We start from the raw sequence: 26,744 nt of genomic DNA on the forward strand, positions 1-26,744 counted from the left end.
GAATCATATCAAAAAGTGCTGGCTAAGGTTGAGCATAAATACAGTGAGATTGTTATTCACATCAGCAGTAACAACACCCGATTACACCCATCAGAGGTCACAAAAATTAACGTGGCATCGGTGTGTAATTATGTAATGTCGGACTCCGCAGTTTTCTCTGGGCCCCTGCTAAATCTGACCAGCAATGACATGTACAGCCACATCATTGTTCCATCGCTGGTTGTTGAGGTGGTGTCCAGCAAATGTTGTGGGCTTTGTAGACAATTGCAGACTTTCTGGGGAAGACCTGGTCTGATTAGATGGCATACATCCCACACTGCTTGGAGATGCTCTAATCACCAGTAATCTGACTGAGTTTATTAGAAAGCCAAAGCCATGACAACCCAAAGTTGAGGCCAGGAGTCAGAGTCCTACACAGTTCTCTGCACTTCTCTTAGAGCACTTGCCTGCCATTAACCCCAAATCAACAGTGAAATGTATTAAAAAAAAATAAACAGAAGAGGAGTCATACAATATAAAAAAAACAAGACAATTAAATGTGGATTATTAAATATCAGATCACTCTCGTCTAAATCCCTATTGGTCAATGATGTTATAAGTGATCATGACACTGCTCCACTCTGTCTATCTGAATCCTGGCTCGTTGAAGCTGGAAGAATATGTTAGCCTGAATGAATCCCCCCCCCCACTCATATTAATTTTCAATTTCCTGAAACCAAAGGCTGAGAAGGAGGGGTCACAGCAATTTTTCACTTATTAATTAACCCTAAATGTAAACTTAGTCATAATTCATTTGAATGCCTCTTAGTCTCTCCAATCCAAGCTGGTACGAGTGGCTCATTCGGTCCCTTCCCACCTGCACCCTCCCTGTCTGTGTGGCGGCTGATGACGCTGAGCGGCTGCCAAGAAGCACGCGTCTTGACACTGGCTGTGTCTGTGCTGCTTTGCTGCCACTCTATCTCTCTACAAAAAGTTTACTGGTTACTGGAATGTTGGATTCCTTTTAATTAACTTCTGATTTATTTTTGACAGAAAAGGTCACTAAAATGCCTGTCTCCACAGTAAGTTGCTAAAATGGTTAAAAAATATATTCCTATTTTTTCATGTCTGTGTCATATTCAGATTCAGCCTAAACATAGGAACTATAGTGGAAGGTGTCAGTTTTATGTAAAGTTGCTGATATTATGTCACTATGACATCAACAGGTCTTGTCCGTGTATTTCTGCTGGGAAACTCACAATGAACCTCTAAATCACACAACACAGCTGCGACACAAGAGATGCCAGTGTGTCCGCTTTAATCCGTTAACATGGGCCCCGAAATGAAAATCAACATGTTCTGCATCTGCCAGGCTCATACCACGCATCCAATGTGTTCCTGGCCTAATGTGTGTCGACCCCTGCATTCAGATAAGCTTACTTGAAAATATCTTGTATTCAGGATCGGGGAGGTCGGGTCAGGGAGTGATTAATCAGCATTCCGACAAAGTTCAAAATAACTTACAGAAACATTGCGTGCAATAGGCTGTGATTAAGTCTATCATTAATTTTATCATGAATTCTGCATCCTGTCTCTCTCTTTCTCTCTCTCACTCACCAGAGGGTGCAGGCTGTCAATAATAAGTCAATTTTATGATAAACTAGAAAATTCCAGGGAAATTTTGAGTGCCACGGGGGCTACTGCCGGGATGAGTACATGATTTATTTCCAGTGTTCAAAAGTCACCCTGATCATACTCTGGTTTTGAGAAATGTCTTGATATAAAAGACTCTGATATAAAACAATGTCACATCCCTCCATCATGTATTATGTGGGAAATATCTCATATTCTGTCTTGTTTTTTTTAATAAAACAAGAGGCGACATGTCTTCAAACTGGCATTTAAAGGGTTAAAATCCCGAAAACTAATAAACATTTGATAGGTTTGAGCAGAACTGAAGTGGTTTAAGAGACGTATGCAAAAAAGCAGAAAAAAATATTGATATATGATGATTTTATAGCATTTTCTTTGTGTGTCCTTTTTTGGACGCGAGGAACCCCAGAGGGTACAAAATGTGTTACCAGTGTATAATAGACCTGTAACAGTAACTGACATTAGATTTTAAAAATATGTCAAAAAAAGACACTTTCTTTCAGAAATCCATACCTTCAGCTGTAACATAGCCAAAATGATCAGCAAATCAAAAAAGAAAAGTGAAGAAAATGTCCAAAAAAGAACAGAGGGACCCCTGAGGGTTAATAAATCCCATGAACCGCTATTTAGATTACCACTATTATGTTTTTTCTGTGCTAAATTCCTCCTCTCATCTGTCTCAGCGGAGACCGTCACAACTTCATTCACTCTTTTAACAAAACAAAAAAAAAAGCAACGAAGGAAGCAGTAAATGGACTTACATATTTAAGACCTAACTAAATGTAATTTAAGACCTAACATGCGGCTAATGTAAAGCTAGCGGAGCTTGGAGAGTTGGTTATCTGGTTGCTAGGCGCACGCAGGCACGCACACAGGTCAGCAGCTGCCGTTGCCATGGCAATGTGAAAATCTGCCCAGAATTTGGCTTCTACATGGCTTCAAACAACTGCAAATTATGAGAAAACCGTTACTTCTTTTCATAAACCGAAAAGACCGTGCCAGACACTGAAGCCAGAAGTTTCTACAGTCTCTATTTTATTCAGATATTCCTTAAAATGAGTGAATAAGCTCAGTGCGAAGACAGAGTGAGATTCTTTTGAAAAAAAAAGACGATTACATTAGGTGTCAATGAGAGTGAGACAGGTATTGCTGCCGGACTCGGCACCCCCGTTTAAATTTTGTGCAGACCCTGCCTGTCAAAGTTACATTTTATGAATCCCAACAACTATGTCTACATTTTCAGAAAGAATTATTTGTCTCCTTTTTACGGTTTGGCCGTGAGCTCGAGTTAAAAATAAAAATTAAGGTTATTTTTTACTGCACTCTAGCCAACTGACGCTGTCACTCTAACTTTGAAGAAAAAGTGATTTGCACTCCTCCTTTGAGTGCTCACAGTTTGAAAAGTTTACGTGTTATGTAAAAACAGTTCCTGTCTTTTTGAGAGAGCAGAAGTTTTCCTCCGTTTTATAGTTTGAATCACATTTCTACGTGCAGGTATGAGAGAGCTGGGTGACTCCGAAAAAAGGTGCAATTTTGTCGAAAAAAGGTGGGTTTCTAAAGAAAATTCCAATCCATTCCTAATGCATTATTTATTCCCAGTTTTTTGGGAATAACTTTGGGAAAAATTGGAATTTTAACACCAAAAGTCATAGCACCTCTTTCGGGATCAAGACGCACGTTTTGACGTATATATTACCGGGGTTTTTTCAAAGCTGCGGGACGAGTTACGCACCGAGATTTGGCGGAAGAATAATAAACCCGAAGGAGAAAGCTGAGAGGAGTGCCTCGGAGCTGAGCACCTGTGGCACTAATAAAGCAAGTTAACATCAGGTGATGTGGACAAGGCCAATGAGTTCAATCTGTTCTACAACAGGTTTGACACAGTTTCGCCTGTTCTCTCCCCCACTGCAGCTTCTCCTACGGCATCTCCTTCACAACCTGACACTGCAGCTGCAACTCCCTCCACACTGGGGTCAAGTCTCATGTCCTTTACGGCAGAGGAGGTGAGGGCGGAGCTCAAGAGCTCAAGAGGCTATGTCCTGAAAAAGCAACAGGCCCGGATGGTGTGTCCCCGAAGCTGTTAATACACTATGCAGCCCAGCTGGCATCTCTAGAGGATCATCAACTTAAACATAAAAACAGGGAGGGTCCCGGTCCTGTGGAAAACACATCTTGTTCCGGTACCTAAAGTAGGATGACTGGCTGAGATAAATGATTACAGACCGGTGGCCCTCACATTACATATCATGAAGACCCTGGAGCGGCTGCTTCTCCACCTTCTGAGCCACAGGTTGAACATGCACTAGACCCTCTACAGTTTGCCTACAAAGTGAAGTGGATGATGCCATCCTTTACATGCCCCACCGGGCCCATTCTTACTTGGATGAGCCAGGCTGGGTAACTGTGTCTCAGGGACAGTGATGAGGAGCACTGGGGCTCCACAGGGGACTGTTCTAGATCCTTTCTTGTCCACCCTGTATACAACCAACTTGTAATACAACTACAAATCCTGCCACATCCAGAAATATTCAGATGACACAGCTATTGTGGCGCATATCAGGAATGTGCAGGGAGAGGAGTACAGGGATCTGACGATGGCCTTCAGCGAATGGAGCGACAAGAACCGCCTCCTTCTGAACACCTTCAAGACCAAAGAGATGGTCATGGACTTTCAGGGGTCTAGACCCACCCTTCAGCCAGTCAACATTCAAAGGTTATGTAAATCCTATGGTGGCAAGTTTCGATACATTTACTGACTTGTGTCAAGCAAATGAAGAAGCATTGAAAACATCCATTCAGAGGAGAAGCTGCAGTGCAGGCAGACATCAGGTGAATCTAACAGGGTAGGGCTGGGCAATTAATTGAATTTCATTTTTGATTACAATTTTGAACTCCAACAATTATACAATCAAGATAATTGATAGAAAACGATTATTGTGCCGCATTCTGTTTCACAACAGATTTCAGTTCTGCTCTCAGTACTGAAGAAATTAGAAAAATAGATTTCGTATTTGTTGTTACAACATAAAAGTTCCTCTTGTACATTCGCCAACTCCATTTCTGATTAGGACATTCGTCTATGATGTATTTTCGCTGTGCCCTGCGCAGAAGTTCCACAAAATAACCTACTGCGAGGGGTGGGGTAGTACTCGCACACACCTTAGAGCACCGTGCAGCACGCACAGTGACCCTGCTCTTAGGGTCTATGGAGAGAACTCAACGTTTTGAAGAATGGTTCAGTTTTTATTTTTCATGAAACAATCAACAGTGTAATTGAATATTTAGTATAACTTGAGTATATAAAGTTGTTCTGCTATTGATCAATATACAGTCCAATTGCAGTTAAAAGTTCTTACTTTGGTCTTGGTACTCAAAACCATAAGAGAGTCTTCTACTTTACATTCATTGAGGAATCTATAATATGCCTATTCTCTTTCAATGCTTGCTTTCAATTGTTTTTTGTTGTTTTACAACAAACATTGTGCTCGTTCATTTTAGATGACTGATATTAAGTTTAGCTTGATGAAAATTGTTTCTCTTAAAAATGGAGTGGGTAGCCAGAGTTAGCTAGATTTTGAAAGTATTCAATTAAAAAACTCCCACCCCTCCCTTCAGGTATCCCTCCAAAGCCACCCAATATGCACTGCTGGAGTGGATGAGAAAGAGAGTAGTCGGTCAAGAGAGAGAGCGGAGTGGACATAGTGTAGCGGTAATTGTCGTTGTGATATCCCAATATGGAGTGACTCATTCACAAGTAAGAATACATATGATTACCATAAAGAATGTAAACGACCATGTAATCTGTAAATCTGTAAATTTCGTCACTGGAGGATGTACGCGAGGCTTGACATCATAGGATGTAAATTAAACTTGGTTTGTATGTTCAGGAGAGAGTTCAGTCAAGATTGCTCAAAGGCATTTCCTGTTACGACCAATTATGTAAATCCATTATAAATAATAATAATACATAGATCCATAAATTTGTATGTTTGTCAGATGGTGTATGAGACTCAAGTGGTGTGCACAGCTGCTCTCTGCACAGGCAGACATTTATGGAAAGAATACACACAGCAATGTCTACTCAGAGAGAAGTTGAAGCGTGGTGAAAAAGACTGTCTGAAAATAGAATGAGCTTGAACAACAGCAGGATCCACCACAGCAGCCCTGGTTACAGATACACTCCTTTAGAGAGGCACTGACAACTGCCCAGTCAGCCACATGTAATTACAACAAGAAAGAGGAAGAAAACCACACATGCATACTCCTAACTTATACACACATAGGCAACAACACACACATATTGGCAGACACAAATACATAGACACACTTGTTACTATTATGTTCATGTAATGTTTATGTCATAAGAAATGTTAATATAAACTGACGTGATATAACTGATTAAATAAAAATCTATATAAATTATTTATTTACTCAACCCCCCACCCTTTGCTGCGTGACGCCAAATATTATTATTATTATTATTATTATTATTATTATTAATAATAATAATAATAAATCGGTATACACACAGAGAGCTTCTAACCCCGATAGTATAATAAAAAAGTCCTATGAATAATGAACCCACGCTGTTGCATAATGAAAGAAGAACATTACAAAGACACGAAAATACGACTAAAAAGAAGACGAGTGAAAAACAAAGGAAAGCTGCTATGACTGACAGCAGACCATACAACAGCTTACACCGGGGAGACAGGTCGGTCCAGACTGTAGACAACCCACAGAAAGGAGCTAGCAGCAGTTAGCTCTCACGCTAACAACTGAATAACTTCTCTAACTGCTGTCGCCCAGCAGCACCGGGCGCTGGTCCTTGTCTGCGAGAAACTGAGTGTTTTAGCTGACTGTCCAGAAATGAGCCTCACGGACCGTGTATTACAGAGATATGTCCGTATTGTCAACAAACAAGTTGAGCTAGTTCTGCTATGCACCAACTTCACTGTCACAGCCACACTGAACGAGCTCACCTGACTTATCCGTGCAGCTTGTGAACCTCACACACACCGTACACACACTGCACCTACTGATGAAGCACCGCGTACAGTGTCTGTGATGTTCTGCATAGTCCATTAACTGTACAACAGTATACATATTTAAATAGTAGTCGCAAGCTAACATAAATACACATTTTGAGACGAGGCCAAACGACCACACGACAAAGACAAACAGAGAAAGGATGTTTACCTCGCCCACGTGACGTGTGAAGTTAAATCCAAAGAGTGCGCAGCCTCGGCTCCGTGGGCAAAAACATTATATATCTGTGACAATAGCTGAATACGTCTGTTTGTCCCTGTTGTCTCTCTGCTGTTTGGAAGAAACCCCTGGAAACTGCACATGCAGCAACAGCCAATGGCGTTTGAGTTAATCGTGAATGACGTCTCTCTAACCAATCAGCCAGTGGCTGCCTGATGCGAGAGTAGCCGGAACTTTGACCGCTTTCCGAAAGCGACAGCCATTTGCTCCGACCTTCGATCTTGCTTTATTGTATGGCAGTATAGCCGGGATCAATGAAACACGTCAACGTACATTTTTGATACTGATATCAACCAATCAGCTATAGTGGGGATTTGGCGTTAATGGCTGCAGCAAAACAATAGCACATTGACATTTGACATAGTGGGGATTTTGAAATCCACAGGATTCTTTTTTTATTTTTATAACAACAACAGAACAACAACAACAATAATAACACTATACACTGACAGAGTGTGATTTAGCTGAGATAAATGATAAACACTTGGTAAACTATACATAATAATAATGACTATAATGGGAAAAAACAAATAAACAAACAAACAAAAACAAAAGAAAACAATAATAATAAGATGAGATGTGAGAAGAAAAGTCTGCATTATGGTAGTTCCGCCGTAGTTCCTTTGTTGACTGTAAGATCCCAGTCAGGAATGATTTTCTCAATTTATCGTCTCTTCAAAACATAAATCCACATCACCCCCTGGTGTATGAAAACTAAAGTTTCATGTATTTTTCAGCAACAACAAAAGGTTGCAGTGCACATGGTGTGCTGGATTATTTGAAGACTTGAGCAACTTTAAAGGAAGGTGTAAATACTTGAAAATAAACAGTTTTCAGGCAAGCTTAGGAAGACAAAGGGGAAAATGTGCCTAGCAGGTAACCCTCAGGGAATGTTTCCTAAAAGTTATTTTTGTGAAACCTTCATAGAACCACTGGGGAATGTTCCCTGAAAGTTTTTCTTATAAAACTGGTGGAGGTAGAGTGTTCTAGCTGACAAAGGCAATAATTATGTTGAACTATAGTGTAGGGAAATATTAGCTAAATTATTTAGCACAATATTTCAGAGTCATCATAATAAACCTAATAACTATTTCTCTGGGTCCAGAGTGTCTGTAGTGAACAAAGTGACTTGAAGAGGGAATTAGAGCAAACAACAAAGATTGGATATGCTAAGTGCCAGAAAGTTACAAGAAACACAAGCAACAACTTTATACTAAAACATTTATTACTGCACGCTACTAACAAACACTGACACAACAGCACAACAAACACTAACTACACAAACAGGTGAATAGACCAATATAAATCAGAATCACGGTTGGATATAGAAGAGAATTGTAATTTCTGAATTCACCTGGTTAGCAGAGAAAAAGGTATATGCCACTTGCCTTTCTGTTTCAGTCCAGAGTGAGAAGATAATGATGCAGCAGAGTGAAAATTAAGATTCTGATGAAGTTGAAATAAGTGGAGCATTATGGAGACAGAATGGGTAGTGGTGCCTCCAGAAAACGTTCATGGCCAGATGGGGCCAGTGAAAATTTTGGGGTGGCAAACCAAAAGCCATAACTGAATTTCAGGAATTCTATTGTACAACTCATTCATATGCCTGCTTTATTCACCTGTTGCTGTGTCTTTTGGCAAACCCTTCCACAAAATCATCAAGATTTATGGCTCTAGCCCTTAACACCCCCAAATTGCTCAATTGTTCATCACCCACACAGCTGTTTCCACTCAACAATTAGCGGGAGGTATAAGAGTGGAGAGAGGGCGCCCAGTCAGTACCAGTGAGCTAGTGTGTGTTAGCGTGAGAGCTGTGTGTTGTACTCCTTGCTGTGAAGGAACGTGCTTTTGATTCTTGATTTACCTGTGATTTCTTTTGTTCTTTGACCTTGTTTCGCGACATAACACTAAAAGTTCCTTCCTCCATTGTAGCTTGGTTGGTTAAATAAATGGAGAGAGACAAAACCTCCAAAGATATATTTCTGTTTGGATATGTTTTGTGTAGTCAATAAGAGAGAGAAATGAAATCTGCTGAGTTATAGGTCTTTGTCCAGTTCAGCACTGAGCTGAGGGCAGCGACACAGGAGCCACTCAGGTGCAGAGTCACGGATGCTGTTGCAGGTTGCAGCGCGGTGCTGTGTTTTTCTTTTTTTTATTGGCCCATCCATTTTTCTGTAGGCCCACCCATTCACAAAATCCTGGCGCCGCTACTGGTCTGGATATATACCAACCTGTACGTACTGGAATCTTTGCTCTTTGACTCTGTCCAAGTTGCGTTCAAAGGGCTCTCTCTACAGCTGCTTCATGCGTAGTCTGTTGCGCTTGAGGACACGATCAACAGTAGAGAGGCTGACACTGTTGATACCCTCAAAATTTACATGGTCCTCAATGATCTTCTGCTGAATTTCATGCAGTTTAATGGCGTTGTTCTCACAGACCATATCGGGTCTCTTGGTGTGGGGAGAACACTCCCATGTGGCAGTCTTTCAATTCTACAAAAAGAGAACATGCAGTTACAAAAATATACATGGAATACAAGGCCTACAAACAGTTAGACTAACCCTCCATTACAATACTACAGTACATCGGCAGTGATGTACTGAAACATATATTTATTTACAGTATACTGTGGTACAGTATATAGTATACAGTAATTGCTGTCAACATTTACATACTATAATGTCAAAAAAGGTAATTACCTGTTCTCTTCTCTAAATCTTCGGATTATGGTGGACACAGTGAATCTATTGATGTTTGGTTGTACCTTTTGTCCGGCCTCCCTCATGCTCATACCATGGTCAATCAAAGTAGCTCTGATTTCATCAGTTATTACTGTTCTTTGTCTTCGCTGACCACCTCGACCTCTTCGACCACCTTGACCACCTCCACCACCTCTCACACCAACTCCTCTCCATTGCAGTGCCTCACAAACCAGTGCTCTCTGAACTGGCTTGTTCCCTCACATCATTAGCCACAAGTGTGATCAATTTTGAGTTGTTGTGTTCAACTGGTGACACCTGTGTTTTAATTGTGTTTGACTTTTGCCACCTGTGCTCACCATTATGCAACACAGGTGCATCACAATGAAAATGTGTTGGCAAGTTGTGTCTAAACAGGTGAAAAGTGCTTATGGTTTTGCCAAAGGAGTCACTGATTCAATCAGTGGGTTCAGGCAACTGAGCATTTGGTTCAGACAATAGGCTTTAGTGTTTTAGCAATTGAGAAAAACTGTAAGCAATCATGTGTTTGCGCACCTGATGGCTGTGTTTAACCAATTAGCTCATAGGTGTGGTAATTTGACAGTCAGTGCTCTGGAATAACATGTAACATGGTGCATGTGTGTATGGTTTTGTTAAAGAAATGCCCTTCTGAAAAAGGATTGTCAGGTTTTTGTTGCAGTGTTTCATTTTGATATAGAAGTGAGATGTTCAGCTCCAAGTGTTTTGTCTTATTTGGCTTGTGTGTTGAGTTTTGACACAATGAGCCAAATTCTGGAATAAGTGTGTAAGCAATTGCAAAAAACTGTAACCAGATGAAGGATTTTAGTCAATGGACAGCTGGATCTTGAGTTATCAGAGAAACGAGACAAGCAAATGTTAGGCAGCAAATCTCTGCCATCAAGATACACTGGAAGAAAATGGAGTATGCTTTGTCATGCTCTTGCATGCATAACTGAAGCAGGGAATCATACTATCCTGAGTAAAGTTGTTATACAAATATTATATTTATTTAGAGTCAACAACAACTCATTTCAATATTTTATCAAGCAGGAGACACCATTATTGATTTGCTCACAATACAAGATGATGTATTTCAGGCAACATTACAGACACATTAAAATTCAAAATAGTTTGAAACACTTCTGTAGAATAAAACAAGTATTTTCCTTTTCATAGAAATGTATTGGGGAGCAATCAGACAGTGTTGCAGTCCATCTCTAGGCCAAATAACCTTGTGAGGTTCTCCTTGGGATGGCACAATGTCAAATACATGGTTGTTATAAACTGCCAAATCAGGTTTGGTGACCTTTCATATGTTTTTCCAAGCTAATGTCAGAAGGTTTCTCTAGCTGTGACGTAGTTGGTATTTTGGTTTTGTGGGACATGGGGAATTAAAACTTCTGACAGGTCACATTCTTACTCATTCTTATTCATACTGTTTTTTTTTTCTTTCCCTCCAGAAGTTGCATAGGGCACACTGAATCACATTATAAAATATAGAGTTATGTTACAAAATGGGGCTGATGTGTCCACTGACAATAAAGACATACTGCCACAACATGCACTAAAACAGGGCTAGCCTGGTGCAGGTTGCTTACTAAAATGATAGTTAAAGATAAATGTTCTTGCATAGCTGTCACTAACATAACAACCTGTATAGCCTTTTAATTACATATAATTAAAAAACATAAAAAAATTGATAATAATAACAATAATAATAATGATGATGTTTGTTTACTGCAGGCTCTACTGTTTCATACACAAAATGTAGATAAGCCCCCTTCTGTTAAGGGGGCTAAACATCACGGTTCAATAGAAGAGGTGAGTCATTGAGATAGTTGGAGGTGGGTGGGGGTGGGGGTCACCTGGTAGAGTGCGCACCATGGTGGATGTAATCCTAACCACAGTGTCCCTTTCCCTGTGGCCCTTTGCTGCATATCATCTTTTCTCTCTCTAAAAGGAAAAAATTGATGAACCTGGCTGGAACTTGTCTATTGCCTAATTGTGACTTTTGATGTTAAAAGCATTGAACAACAAGTGCCTCCTTACTGGGTTAATCACTTTTTAGTGTCCCCTGGAAACACATTTGCAGCTCATGTGTTTTCAAACTGAAGAAGATGTTTTCTGAATTTGTTAGTGTTTTGTCTGATTGCATTTGTTTTCTTTAGCTGCAGTATGTTGAGCTTTGGCCACAGTACTTAACTGCTTTCTTGAGTACATCTTAGACAGGTGTGTAATGTAATGTAATGAAACATTTACAGATTTGTGTACCCTTAACAAATCTGAGCAGTTTTCTCAAAATCTGTGTGTGTGCATCTAAAGATGTATGTACACATTCTCAAATCTCATTAGACAAAGCTGAATACACATTAAAGATTCCTGTACAGATTCACAAATTTGAGTGCACATTTAAAAATTGTTGTATACATTTACAAAAGTCTACATACATATTTCACTATATAATCACAACATATTTCATATGGGGTTCCATTTGTGTCAAAAATATATCCACATGTGCATGTCAACTGAACATTCAACATTCAACTTCAAACTGTACATTTGTCATCTTGTTGCGCTCCCTGTTGTCAGACTTTGTTGTTTTACATGTCTCCTGATATGTCATCTGATTATGTTGTTGTGTTGTGCTGTGTTGTTTAAACTACCAATCAGGACGACATACACAACATCCTCAAAAAGTTCAATCGAAGAAGTTGGCTAGTAGTCAGATTTCAGATAGACGTATGAATTCATCTGTTATACAAAGCAGTTTAGTTCTTGACTGTTGCAAGACAGACTGGTACAATGAATTCTTGGTAAATTTAGACTTAAAGCCGAGGAACCACATCCAACTGCTGAGCTCCAAAAAATGTTTGTCTTTTGGAAGGATTTACAGGTTCAAAACATTATTTCTCTTCTCATTACTCAAATTATGGGCTATGTTTTCCTGTTTTTTATTGTTAGCTACTGCTCAGCACAGGTGTCATTGATTGTTACCATGGTAACGTTGGTCTTAGGCCTCAGGTAGCCTGAGTCTAATATATTTGTCTTAAAATGACCCTAAAATGAGTCTTTATTTTTGTCAAACAGTCTGACTAACAGGATGGACCAACACTACAGATCAGTCTAAGTCCCAGCCCCTGATTTTAAAGTTTGACAGTGACAATGAGATGGTTGAAATCGTGTGAAATCCGATTTGTTACTGAAAACCTCTAGTCAGCTGATTACAAGAAGTGCGGTGAGAGACTGAGAGAGCAAGAGAGAACTGTGAGGGAATGAGGCATAAAGAGTCTACATGACTGAATTTACAACATCATTACAGTTTGAAGTTGAATTGACGGACAAAAGTCAGATGAGGAATTGACACAAACAATTTGATATAAAATTGTTTTGTCACAACTGAAGTCTCAGTTTAAAGTTGATTAGACATGGATTGAGTGGATATAGACAGTGTGTATGGGGACATATTGTTACATGTTTTTGCACACATGGAACCCCACACGCTGTCTCTTTATGTAGCCAGCTGCTCTCTTGGTTGTTGGAATGTTCTGAACGAACAAAAACAGAGTTTAGTGCGGCCTGAGAGGCAGACTGCAAGCAGTTTTGACTGAGCTAAGAATCACTGTGAGTCACTGTCATTAGAGGTTTTTGGTGCTATTGGTGTGCAGTACAGAGCGAGGCTGAGCCATTGTGCTGTTGTTGTTGCTCCTGCTGCAGTTCTCCTTGCCCCCTGCAGAGGCCCTGCTCTCCAGGATATACACCTTGCCTTGCTCTTCTTTCATGAAGAGGTCAACCAATAGAATCTTCTCCTTGTGGATCTGAAGGCTTATGTCCTTAGGGATGTCTGGAATTAGCCAGTCCACAATGTCGCTCATCAGCATCACAACATTCTGGTAGAGATAAATGGAAGACAATCATGTTTTCTTTTCTTTGTCTTCTTTAATTAATTATAAAACTTAGTCAATGTAGATTCTTTCAACCCTGAAGGAATATATGTGATGTTCTGTGTAAAATGTGAAGTTACATCAAATAACAAAAATTTATGGAAGAAAATGTAGATGCAAATTAAATCAAGAAGACTGGAAAAAACTAAGCCACGTGACAAATATTGCTTTGGTAAATACACAAACTGTCTAGGCTGAATCTGAATATGATACAGACATGAATAAATATAAATATATTTTTTAACCATTTTAGCAGCAGCATGTGAAGACTGACATTTTAGTGATGTTTTCTGTCAAAAAATAAATCAGAAATGAATTTATAATGACAAGAAGTCCAACATTGGAGTAACCTGCTAATGGCCATTATCCAAGGCAAACACTATGTAGAAAGAAAGAGCTGGCAGGAGCAGCGATGCAGTGACCACCTGACAAATGGCCTGTTCACGGTTCAGCCAAGTACCAAGTACCACACTGAAGATCTACACACATGCAGCTAAAAGTAAGAGACTTGTGTCTCATCAGAGACTGGAGTAACAGTGTGTACCGTCAGCACTGTCGTGCTGCTGCTGTTAAAGACAGACTGTTATGGCCTGTGCTTGCTGTGAAACACTGTGAAGGGTTTACCGTTGCTTGCTGTTGTGTAAGTTTCTTCATGGCGAGTAGAGTCAACGAGCTGCAGTTTCAGTGGTTCAAAGAACAGTTCATTGGGTGTCTCTGCTTTGTGTACTTCTTAACATCTACTCCTTCATCTCTCACCTCCCTAAGTCTGATCTTGTGGTTGAGCTTGCCAACTTGAGCTTCACTCACATGTTGTTTCCCTCTCTCCACACAAACACACATGCACCCATTCACACAGATACTCTATGAATCTGCAATAGTATTCTTACTAGGAAAAAACTAATTTTAGACTAAATAAACACCATCTTCCTGTGTGACACTCACTGAATATGAACCGTTCCTCATTTGTCCTACGAACAAAATTAATGTTCATCTTTCAGTTCATTCACCCAAAAGAGTTGTTCTTTTGCAATGAATCGTTTGCGAACGACACGACTAGCAGAGATAATGTTAACAAGAAGAGAACAAAGTCTGCACAGGTGAATTTGCAAAACCATGGGGAAATGAAGGCACAGAGAAATAGCAACAAATGCACAAGAATTAAAGAGACATTTAAGCCAGTTTCTACATCACTATGGTGGAGTGTTTGTGGCTGACATAAAAGAGAAACCTTTCCCAAAGGTGTAAAGTCTTCACTGCATGCTGATAAACTGAGTAGATACTGAACATTAATCCACAACTGAAATGATGAAACAGACCCCTGAAATGAATGTGGTGTCAGGAGGTGCAGTGCAACATAACTGATCTGAGCCACACACAATCATTATACACATGAAAGTAGGCAGATCAGTCTCTGCACTGACCAGGGCGGAGTTGCTATTATAGATTTAAATGTTCAGTGAGGTCTGCAATAATTCAATACAATTTCTAATAAATCTGTGTGTTTTGCTTCTTTTCTTCATGTTTTACATTACCTGGAAAACAATGACAAAGGCCAGTCGGACAGCCAGCACCGCCCAAAACTCCTTGGAGATCTCATATGGAGTGGTTGACCATGGAGGTTCTCTGTAGTCTTTATACCTTCAGAGACAAAGAGACATGTTTCGAGTTTGCTCTTCAGTTTTGTCATTTAGTGATAATCCAAGAAGTGATGTAAAAACTGGCTGATGTTGTTCTCCCTGTTGACATCAGCCTGTCCCTGAGTCACTGTGTGATTTGTTAGACAATCAACATGTCAGGGTTAGGGTGAACCCTGACAGGTGGGAGGAGAGGCACAGCTAAGGCTGTGTGTTAGCTGATTAGCCATCAGTGTAACATTTTTGTGCTTGTGCGCCCAATTATGTTCAAACTTGATAACTTCTTATCACAAATGCAGAGCAAATGTCATGTTTGTTGGTAGAGTTGCTTGCAACCGCTTAATTCAAAAGATTGTATTTAATGATGTTTTTCCCAACATCAGACTGTAAAGTTTTTACTCACAGTTTTCATATTTAACAGCAAAATAATTTGGAATAATGTGGCTGTGCTCTGGATGATCAAATCAGGACAATTTCAAATTTCGCTTCCTCTGGAAGGTTTTTCTATAATAACATGAAGCTGTGTTTTGTGACAAAAACATTTGAGAACCACTGAGCAGGACTACCTAGCTAGGAATACAGCTAAAAGAGTCTGGAAGTGAGACAGTGTCACTCTGACATCTTGACTCACCTGCTACAGCAACAGGTGAACACATGTTTTCCAGATTTGGAAAACATGTGTTTCCTACATTTTATCATATGTGTTACATGGTACCACATGCTGCAACATGTGGTACCATGTAGAGCACATATGGAAAATATGTTGCCACATGTTGCAACATGTCACAAATACTTGTGTAGATAAATATATGTAATTCTCAAAATTGTATCTTAAAAACAGAATATTTGACATTGGTTTGAAATTTGCCTTGGATGGATGGACAGATATCATATCATACCATGCACCCTGCTGGATGCCTTAGTCACAGCATGGCGCCTTCTCTGTTCATACCACTTACAGATAACTCAGTAAGTCCATGTCTTGCTCTAGTGTCAAAAGCTGTGAGTTTGAGTCCTGGTTGAAGCTGAAATGCGCTTTATTTGCTATACCCCTCTTTTCCCATCCATGACTGCTTGCATAGGTTGCATATGACTTCATGTATGTTTAACATGGGAAAGATGTTTTCTGAATTTGCAGCGTGTTTGTGTATTTGCATGTGTTTTCTTTTATGTGATCATGTGTCCATATGTGGACTTTGCACATGTGAAATTCATGTGGCTTTCATGTGGATCTTAATCCACCTGGACATCTATGGAAGGAGATGAAACTCTCAAGGCACCCATCAAACCTGAGAGAAGTGGACAGGTTTGCTCAGGAAGAGTTCAGTCAAGGTAACGGTTGAGACTTGTACAATTCTCATCAAGAGCTACAAAAGAGCATGCTGCAGAACTTTGGTCCACATATTTAGTCCCATCTTCAGTTATGGCGTTATGTAAAATAACATATTAAACTGAACACCAAAAGAAAATAATTTGTTCTATTATATATGAAAATATGATATTCTTTTGTAAGAGGATTTGTACCATTTGATATTTAAATTGTTTAGCATAGAGACATAGCCAAACTTCAATTTCCACATGGTTTTATAATGAAACTGACAACTGTGAACTGAGATTGATTTCCCACCTGCAAATCTCAACGGTGTAGCCAAGGTGCAGTGGATCCATGGTTTCTTTGCCATCCTGGAAATGGCTGACATTAAAATAGGACAGTGTATGATTGACAAATCCATGCATGGAGCCATCTGGGCTGTACATGTACTGGTAGACCATCCGGGGTATGAAGTCTGAAGTGAAGGAGATGACGAATGCCTAGGAATTGTGGTTGGGGAGGTTGTAGAGTAGAGGATCAGAGATGAGGGACAGAAATGGGAGTTAGACTGAGTGTGAATAAAACATTCATATACTATGTGTAAACAAGACAGAATGGAATAGAACAATAGAGTGTCATGTTGAAATGAACAATCCACGGGATGACGGTACTTGACTTGACACTTGCATTTGTTTTATCATTCATACGAGAGGCTTGTCTGGTTCTACTGTCTGGGAGTTCCATGAAGTCAAACTCTCTAAACATTGTTTATACCTTCATTCAAAGTCTTTAAGGTCACAGTCATTAGAGTCACATGGATACAGGTGTGAATTGATGTGAAACAAACTGAAAATGACACTGTGACACTTGAAACAAGCTAGTTCATGCAATGTGTGGTTCCACTCATTAAGATGAGCTGACAAACACAATTAACCCTTACACTGTGTCTACATTACTCACTTCTTCACTTTTTCTGGAATACAGTGATAGACCTAAAATGTTCGGTGGCTGCAGCATTATTACATTATTATTAGCAGTGCGTAGTAGCAATAGCAACAATAGCTCAGAAATCGAATCCGCTAATAAGCGACTCCACACGTTAGCCCAAAAAGAGGATTATATCCACTGTGGCCTGTCTGGCCAAACGGGAATTGGACCGAAATCGGGCGAAAAGTAGAGTTTGGACCTCCAAAACAACACCGATGTGGCTTTCCTCCTGTAGGAGAGGTAAGATAACATTAAAGCAAATCATGTGAAATAATTGTGTGTGAATTTGATATTGTGGTTTTCGCCGTCTTGTTACCCAAGTTTAGCCAGGTTAGCTTTCTTGTTAAAGCGGACGAACTGCAAAGTAACGTAGCAATATACTGTCATGAGTGGATAACGTCAGCTAATTCATCCGGACCCCCGGGGCTGATACGGATGGCTTGTTGTTTGAAAATTACTTGGTCAGCTAATGTTACGAAGCAATCAACGCCAGATCAATGCAGCGTAGCTAGGCTACAGCTAGATGGCTAACCCTTGCATGCTTGTTATTGGTAGAAACTCACTATCCGAGTGAGTATTTTAGTTGGCAAATTTTTTTCCGTTGTCCTACTGACAATCAGAAAAACAAACGGGATCGAAAATGTGACATCCTTGGTGGAGCCAGCTAGCTGTAACTTAGCCATCCTGCATGGATCCGGCATTGGTTTCTTCGTAACGTTAGATGATAAAGTAATTTGCAAATGGAAAACTAGTTAGTATCATGAAGCGAATGGTCAAAAGAAAATCTAGGAACGTTACAGAAAGTACCGTTATTCTAAATATGATTGCAATTTATTTTCCAGCATTCTAAATATTATTGTATTTTGTTTCCAGCTACCATAAAACAAAAAACCACAGCACTGGCAAGTCAGGGAAATACTACATCTACGTCAAGTAAGCGTCCAGGTCTTTTTAGTCATCCAACATCAACAACTGAAGGAGAATCTGACGGTTAGTTTGTTTTTCATTTTTAACTAGAAGATGACTCAATGTCAATGACAACATTACCAATATGTATGTACAACAGTATATAAAATGATAAAACATTATCACATGACTATGCTTTCTCTGCTTATGATATTCCATTCTACAGCTGGGATATGTGTATAGACCTGCTGCACACTAAACAGGGTTATTTGGTGATACTGAAATGTTATCTCAACAGGAATAATTTTCAAATGGCTGGAGTTGTATAATGACTAGACATTATCGCCACAATGAACCCCTGTCTGTGATTCTACATTGTGTTATTGTCTCTTCTGTATTGTGTGATATGTACTCATAATTGTTTTGTGTGTAGCATCAAATCCATGGAAATTTTGGAGGACTCTTGTAATGGATGAGCAAAAGGCAAACAGCTTTATGAACACTGTGTAAGTTGAACACATCTCCTCACCACATGTTGTCATATAGCATGTTTATTTTACAACATGGAAGGGATTTTTTTTTTTTTGTATGTTGTAGAGGTATTTGGACAACAAACCGGCTTCTGACCAGTTAGATGTTGACTTTGTCCCACCTATCTGTGTGCGGTATGTATTGGCAAAACTTGGCCTCTAAATGCTCACAAATTGGAAATATCAATACAGTTCTCTGTTGTTGAAGTTTCATTTGTATTTTGCTATGCATATATGCATTTTCCTACATAATTTCTCATGCAGTGCTGCTTGTGGATCACAGAAGGTCATGGACATTGCTCCATGGACATAATCAATGTAGTAACAGTGGACAAGAGACAGACCAACCGAAACAGAGTGAGCATGAACACAATCGTAACCTGATGTTGCCATGGCGCCGCATGAGTGGCAGCCTGCCACAGTTTAAGCAAGTGCAACTATGGGTGTTTATACTTTTACAGTCGTGTTTTGCCTCTCGCTATTTTTTGAACTTTTTGATGCAACGTCGGGAGACTCACTCTACCACGGACCCATTGTTTACACTCGGGACCAGCTGTTAGCTATATCCCACACACCCCTTCACTTTGCTGGGCGGCCAGAGATCCCTGCGGAGATCCGGAGAAGGAGGAGAGGCTGTAGAGCTGGAGTGAAGCGCAGACAGCGGAAAAAACGTTATAAACCATGTCATCATGGGGAACGTAAGATCACTCCCAAACAAGATGGAAGAGCTTACTGCGCTAACCCGGCTTCAGGAAAACCACGGAGTGCGGTAAGAAGAAGGGAGGAGGGGTTGCTGTGTTCGTTAATGAGAGATGGTGCCACCCTGGACACATCAGTGTCAAGGAACAACTCTGCACTAGAGACTTGGAGCTGCTAGCGGTTAGCATGCGGCCGTACTATCTCCCGAGAGAGTTTTCACATGTCATTGCGGTGACTGTGTACATCCTCCCCTCAGCCGTCGCAGCTGCAGCCACAGACCAGATCCATAGTGTTGTCTCTCAACTCCTAAACCAGCACCCCCATTCCCTCCTCCTCATCTCTGGAGACTTCAACCACACGTCCCTGTCCTCTGCTCTTCCTACCTTCACCCAGTATGTGGATTGTCACACCAGGGACAATAAAACTTTGGACTTGTTGTATGCTAATATCAGAAATGCATACACCTCATCCCCCCTCCCTCCGCTGGGACGCTCAGATCACAACGTCCTTCATTCCAGCAGCTGTCAGACTCCACAACTCCTGCTCTTCCTGACCATGTGCAAACTTGCACTTTTTCATGTACATATCGTGTGTATTGTGTATATTGTATTTATTAGTGTATATTTGGTATATTTTTGTTGTATATTTCCATAGATGTTTATTCTATTGATGTTTATTTTTCTGCTGTGGTAAATGAATTTCCCTGTTGTGGGATTAATAAAGTTAATCTAATCTAATCTAATCTAATCTAATGTAAAAGCACGCCTTCATGTAGACAATGGACAGGTTTCTGGAGGAACTAAATATCAACTACATATTTCAGCACTGATGAGTGAGTATAGATTCAAGAATTTTTTTTTAAGTACTGGTACATTGGATTACATGTATTTATCGAATGTAGTTAAAAAAAAAGACTTGAAATGTGTGTGTCTTTTTGTATTTCTTTTTTCCGGACCGAGAGAAAAGGAGGTACAAGGATCAGGGTGTGATCCATTCACTGGACATCTGGCATGCAGCCAAAAATCTGACAAAGAAACTTCATGCGGTAAGAGTGAAAACGAGTTGAGTTGGTTTTTCGATCTTATGTAAATGACATTTTAATGGTAAGTAGAATTTTTTTTTCCTTTTTTGTTCACAGGGTGGGGTGATATCTGGTCAGTCCGCCATACTGGTCTGGATGAGGGACATTGTCAACCATTTTTGGCAGACAATCGAGAGGAGTTCATGGTGAGTGTAATGGGCTTTCACAAGCCAATACAACCACGACAAGTGTAAGTAACTTTTAAGAGGGTTTCTATTAATAAAGTATTCACTTCCTGTATGCTTTTATTTTGGTGCTCTTCGGGCGGAAGTAGCGGTACCCATCTTTGTAAATAAGTTTTCTTCACGTCAGTTCTGAGTATATGGCAGATGGTACGGTCACGAACTACAGCTCTTCTACAAAAGGATACCTTCAGATGTTTAAGCGCCTAGCTGGAGTTGGGAACAAAGTATTGTGTGTAAATAATGTGTTTAGGTGAAGCTATGTGTGCCTCCTTGTTTTATATTTACTGTGGAGAAATGTTTAATGTGTTACCATGCTAACATTAGCCTCTGTATGTGTATTGGGCCTCATGGTGGTGCTGTTGAGCTATAAGAGCCTTTTGAGTCCTTTTTTATGTTTATTGCAAATGTTATGTTATGTGAAATGTTGGACTAATTCTCATATGTAAGGTCATAAGGAATACAGGTTATCATATTTGTATTTTATTTATTTATCTGTCCATCAGCTCTTACAGTGTAAAGGAAGAAAGGAGAAGTACGGAGAAATTTGTGTTCAACAATAAGGATGATGGCCGAACATAAATAGAGGCTTCTAACACATCTGTACGCTTCACCATCATTCCGGCTGGGGTTCACTATAACAAGGACATGCAAATACTTTGAAGTGTGGTTCAGCTGTCATCAATTCAATTTGTATTGATTCACTGCATACAGGGCAGGGAGCTCTTGCATTACATTCATTTAGCTGATGCTTTTATCCAAAGCGACTTAAAATAAGGTTCTTGCTATTCTGCTTGCTAAGTGTCTTATGATTCTTTTTTTGCATTGCATACATGAAAGTACCACTGAAGTTAATCCACGTCCACTGATATGTGTTCTACTACTGCAGTTGCTAGCTAAGCTAGCTACTCCTATTGGTGGTGGATGAACATTTACGTCACACAGCATTATTATTTCTACTGAAAATGCCATTTTATTTTAGGGTATGTGACGAGGGATGCTTCACCATGTCACAGGAGTGCCATTGGATGTGGCACGATGCGAGTAAGACTACATGATATCTGGTTCTGCAGCACATGAGGCACTCTCACAGATTACTCTCAACAGACGCTGGCTGAATGATGTTGAGAAGTTTATGACCTTTCGGTAAGACTAAATACCGTTATCTTGTCTAATAAAGTGTGTGTCAGTTTTTAGTATTTACAAGAGGTGAATGTGGAAATATGAATGTTATAGCAATATTATCAATATGATGTCCATATATGACCGAGTTGTACAACAGGCATATGTCTTGAAGTAAATTTTTTTTATGAATCTTGAATTTTCTTTCTTTGCATTATAGGACAACATCAGATCTGGAGTCCTTTCAAAACCATATTCTGATGTATGCTGGCAAGTGGTTTGCGCTCTCCCCCTCAGTGTATGAAGCAAAGACCCTCCTCGCTGCACTGGACTATAATCAACACAACCACCGGCCAGTGCATGTCAACCAGAAATGATCATTTCCGAAGTCATACGTGTGAAAACATACTACATATTTTCTGTTTGCCTGAGGAATTATGAGGAGAGTTCAATTAGTTCACTAGAGTATGATTCCACCATTGACTTGGGAATGGCTTGGTAGAATCTCTCTGCATGAATTAAAAACCACACAGTAAAAGGTCACTGTCAAGTAATGTTAAGAGCCACTGTGTTTGATTATGGTTCATGCAACAATATTGAAGAATTGAGGGCTACTAATCATGCCCTGTAATGGCTCCTTTACTCAGTCTCCCATTCTGTGGATTATATGCCACTGTAAATTCATTTAATTGAATTTAATCCGCCTGATTTCTTTTTTCCGCCATTATGACACACATGCTCATGCTTTATAGATATCTGCTGATGTATAGTTATGTAATGCATTTACCTACTGGTTCACTTGTCATTTGTGTAGGTTTTAATTCTTGCTTTTCTTCTCTCTCCCTCTCTTTCGCCACAAAGGACATGACTTCAGCAACTTGACAGACAATGGGAGCAAGAAAATTCCTCAGAATATGGTTTAGACAGTTCTTTATTATAAATATCTATTGACAGACTAGTAAAACAGTACAGAAATATATATATATATATATATACAGACATTGTAAAACTTGTAAAAAATATATGATGTTGAAAAAAATGTGTACTTTAGTTTTATAAAATAAAGCAGCTTGTATAAAAAATAAAAGGCAGCTTTTCTTCGTAGGTGATGAACTCACGCTGGAACGTTGAACACATTTTCACACAAGATGCTTTTTCTTTTCTTTCACAACAAACTTTTTAACTTTGTCCTTGTCCTCCACCCTCTAACATCACTGTCTCTGGTCTCATCTATAGAGCTGCTGCATAGCCTTCAGAACTTCAATCCTGAAAAGAAAACAGTGACAGTGTATAAAATGGCATGCTTTATTGTGATACATTCCCTGTCTGATGTATGCTGACTGACAGTAATAGTAAAATAAACATTGTAAGTGTATTTATAGCACACTGCTGAGGCTCATGCTGAAAGCTAGACAAAACAGCCATTGATAAAGCTGACTAGCAAGCCAATGCCGACGTCTCATATGAATGTATCATGCAAGAATTGATTAGCTCAAAATAAATAAACCCTACGTTATACTGTGCTAGCCAACAAGCTAATAACAATGTTATTGTTTATAAATACAAAATCAAATAAATATAACGTTTGTCAAACTGTAAAAACAGTGTAACTTCACTTACCTCACATCTCAACATTATGCCGGTCAATCTCGTACAGTGCTGCTGTTTTGGTAGATGCACACCAACGCCCATGGAGTGCGAGCACATTCGCGAGAGCGAGCAAAAGAATGCTGATTGCACGTCACTTCACTACCACGAGTGTCGCTAAAAACAACCAATTTTGGGATCTTATCTAATGCCCCGTTCAAAGTAGGGCTATCACGATATCAGACTTTCTCTATGTGATTATCAAGGCCAAAAGAGTTCATGATTCAAATTCAAAACCTGTATGCAGTCTTGTGTTAAGTACGTGAAAGCTCTACTTGAGTAAAAGTACAAATATTTTAACAGAAAATGACATTGGTAGAAGTTTAAGTCACCTTTTAGATTATTACTTGAGTAAAAGTCTTAATATCTCGTATAGCTCGTGCTACTTGATCGACCTTCATAGGGGGCAGCATTTCACCTTTTTCGCCCCTGTCCAGTTAATCATGTTTTCCCAGTGTTCCTTATAATTTATTATTTTGTGTGCATCCTTTGTTGACAGCACTGAAGAAAACTATGAGTACATGTAATACAAACAGTATGTTCTTATTTACCTATAAAAATATGAAGGCAAGGGGATACTGCATGAAACATGAATGTCAGACTATAGCAGCATGAGGAAGGGATGATGAAATCATCACAAAGGCAGAATCCGAAAATAAGATTTATTGCCAGGTAGGTTTTTACTTGCAAGATATTTGGTTTTTGGATATTTAGTTTAGATCATACAAGTTCTTCATATTCAAACATGTGAGGTCTGTTGTGTGTGTATAATAAATATTCAGGATAGATAGAGTTCTGGGTCAAATAGTGTCTTTGTGTTACTTAACTAAAAAAAGTTATTGACGCATCTAGCTGGACAACAACCGCAGGAGCAGGCTAAAATCTACTACATTGCTAAAACTGTAGACATCATCAATCATACATTTATGCCACTCGAATGTTTGTCAGTACGGTTCGTCATTTGCACTAATAATAGTTTTCGCAACAGACCAACATTGGATGTTACTCACCAGTCTAAAAGAAAAGTTGCAGCTCGGCATCAAACCGCATCTCTTTACCCAGAGCTGTCTCCAGTGGTGGAAAAACACACCAGGATTAACCCTTGTTTTGCTTCTTTGCTGTTGAACGTGTTTTCTCGTCAGAGCGGTCCTTCAGAATCGAGATAAAAGATCTCTTTCTATGTGCTCCAGCCATCTCTCATTTCTGTGATGCTAGTTGGCCGCTTTTTTTTTTGTCGAGAGCTGTCGCATAACTTCAAGCTCTGGAGGAAAATGTTCTTCTGCATGGGATTGAGGGCAGACTAGACGCTACATTGACTCAGACAGCATTTAGTATCATAAAGTGGTATAACAACACAGCCTGGAATGCAGCTAGTTGGTTAGCATGCTAATTTCAGTAGATATCTCTGAAATACAATAGATGGAGGTCTTGGTCATGACATCATCACTGTGGCTCCTTCATATACTATTGATAGTGTTAGTCCATATTTTGACACACATATTACACCTTTAAGTATCAAAAGTAATTTTCTGATATTAAATGTACTTAAGTATTGGAAGTAAAAGTAAAAAAGAAAAAAAAAAGTGAGCAGTTACAATTTTGATTACGAACTTTATTGTGGCTTACTATAGTAAAGCAAAAATATTCAGGGTTCCGACACCTTATTCAAATTCAAATACTTTTCCAGGACTTTCCAGGCACAAGTCCCTCAAATTCAAGGACCAAACACAGAATATTTTGAGAGAGCTGACAAAAAATAGAAAAAAGGATCCTTGATCCGTGGCAATAACTGTTACATCACTGAATTTTTTTTTTATATAATAAACAACTGAGAGGTTGGCAGTAATGAATGCCAATATTTCAGTTACTTTCGGGAGGCATAAGAGGCACTTCAACCAGTAAGAAGAACCTTTCAATCCAACATATGACAACCTTCCTAGCAAATAAGGCCATGGGTGTTTAATGTTATCTTTGTTCAACGAGTTCAATGAGTTCACCACTGTAGTCGGGGTGGTCATCGTCTGTTATCGGAGTTGTAACGTTAGCAGTGGAGCCTGCAGCGGGTGCTTCCATGATGGTATAAGTCATCGTCAATTGTATTGTGACAACACGGGCCTTCTTCCTCTTCTTTAGTTTAGCTGCTTGGCGATTGGCAACAGACAGGTATTACGACACCAACTTGAATTGGCGCATTAACTTGCAATCTAGGAGAACTGATTGGCCAAACATGAAATGCCTTTACGGGGAGCTGGGCATGTCAGATCCATGGAGTTATAAATTTCTAGACAAAACATTTTTTTCGTTTACATTTTTCGTGCATGTACACCATACATATTCTCAGATAGACTTCTTTTGGATAACTGACTACTTTCTTACGTACATTTATGTGACTACCACAGTATTGCAATTTCTGATCGTGCTCCCACCTCGTTAGATATCATTTTCCCCAATCATAGCCCCACTTTCAAGCAATGGAAATTCAGTTCACATTTGTTAGTTGACAACTCCTCTTGTGATCGATTATCTTGTTATTTTTCTTTTTTCTTTTTTGGGGTCAAATAATATCTTATACAACCCATTTAAGAAAAAAAAGAGATCACAACAGTCAGAACTGTTGCAGGAACTTAAGGTGACTGATGATAGCTATGCTAGTTTCCCAGACCCTTTACAAGATACAATTGCAGCTTTAGACACAGATAGAACTTTTAACCACAAATAAAGCTCAATTACAGTTACTCAAATCAAGATGTGTTTTTTAACCCGGAGATAAAGCTGGCAAACTCTTCGCTCAGCATGCCAGAGCCTCAGCAGCGTCCAGGCTTATTCCTACTATTAAACCCTAGAAAGTTTGGTCTTACACACCAAATAGTCATTGACAAAATGTTAGCAAAATTTACTCTGACTTACATTTCTCTGAGTGCTGTCAAGATGGCATAGACAATGTCCTAGATAAAATAGAGTTCCCTAGAATTGACAGCAATCATGAGAAGGAACGAGGACTACTGAAGGACATCACAGGTCAGTGGATGATGCAGTTAACATTGGACTGCATTACATCCTGCAACACCTCGACTCCCCAGGGA

At 39.6% G+C, this 26,744-nt stretch overlaps 2 protein-coding genes across 4 annotated transcripts in view; both read right to left on the reverse strand.

The window, feature by feature from the left end:
- The window catches only part of LOC130176496 (kelch-like protein 25), a 43,401-nt gene extending 36,423 nt beyond the window's left edge, over positions 1-6,978 (reverse strand). The window contains exon 1 of the mRNA XM_056387626.1: positions 6,832-6,978. The gene's annotated coding sequence lies outside the window, so the exon portion shown is untranslated. The remainder of the gene's footprint in view (positions 1-6,831) is intronic.
- Positions 6,979-10,605: 3,627 nt separating this feature from the next.
- Positions 10,606-26,744, reverse strand: part of LOC130175898 (anoctamin-1-like) — a 144,199-nt gene continuing 128,060 nt past the window's right edge. For 2 of the 3 annotated variants that reach the window (XM_056386535.1, XM_056386534.1), the window contains 3 exons: positions 16,823-17,007; positions 15,094-15,199; positions 10,606-13,507 (listed from right to left, as the gene is read on the reverse strand). In XM_056386535.1, the coding sequence (XP_056242510.1) occupies positions 13,256-13,507; positions 15,094-15,199; positions 16,823-17,007 (543 nt within the window). In that variant the 3' untranslated portion in view covers positions 10,606-13,255. Of the gene's footprint in view, positions 13,508-15,093; positions 15,200-16,822; positions 17,008-22,927; positions 23,281-26,744 lie in introns of those variants that run through there. The other variant, XM_056386539.1, reaches the window with a different exon arrangement.

The sequence above is a fragment of the Seriola aureovittata genome, chromosome 10 (assembly GCF_021018895.1).
Source record: "Seriola aureovittata isolate HTS-2021-v1 ecotype China chromosome 10, ASM2101889v1, whole genome shotgun sequence".
Taxonomy (NCBI): Eukaryota; Metazoa; Chordata; class Actinopteri; order Carangiformes; family Carangidae; genus Seriola; species Seriola aureovittata.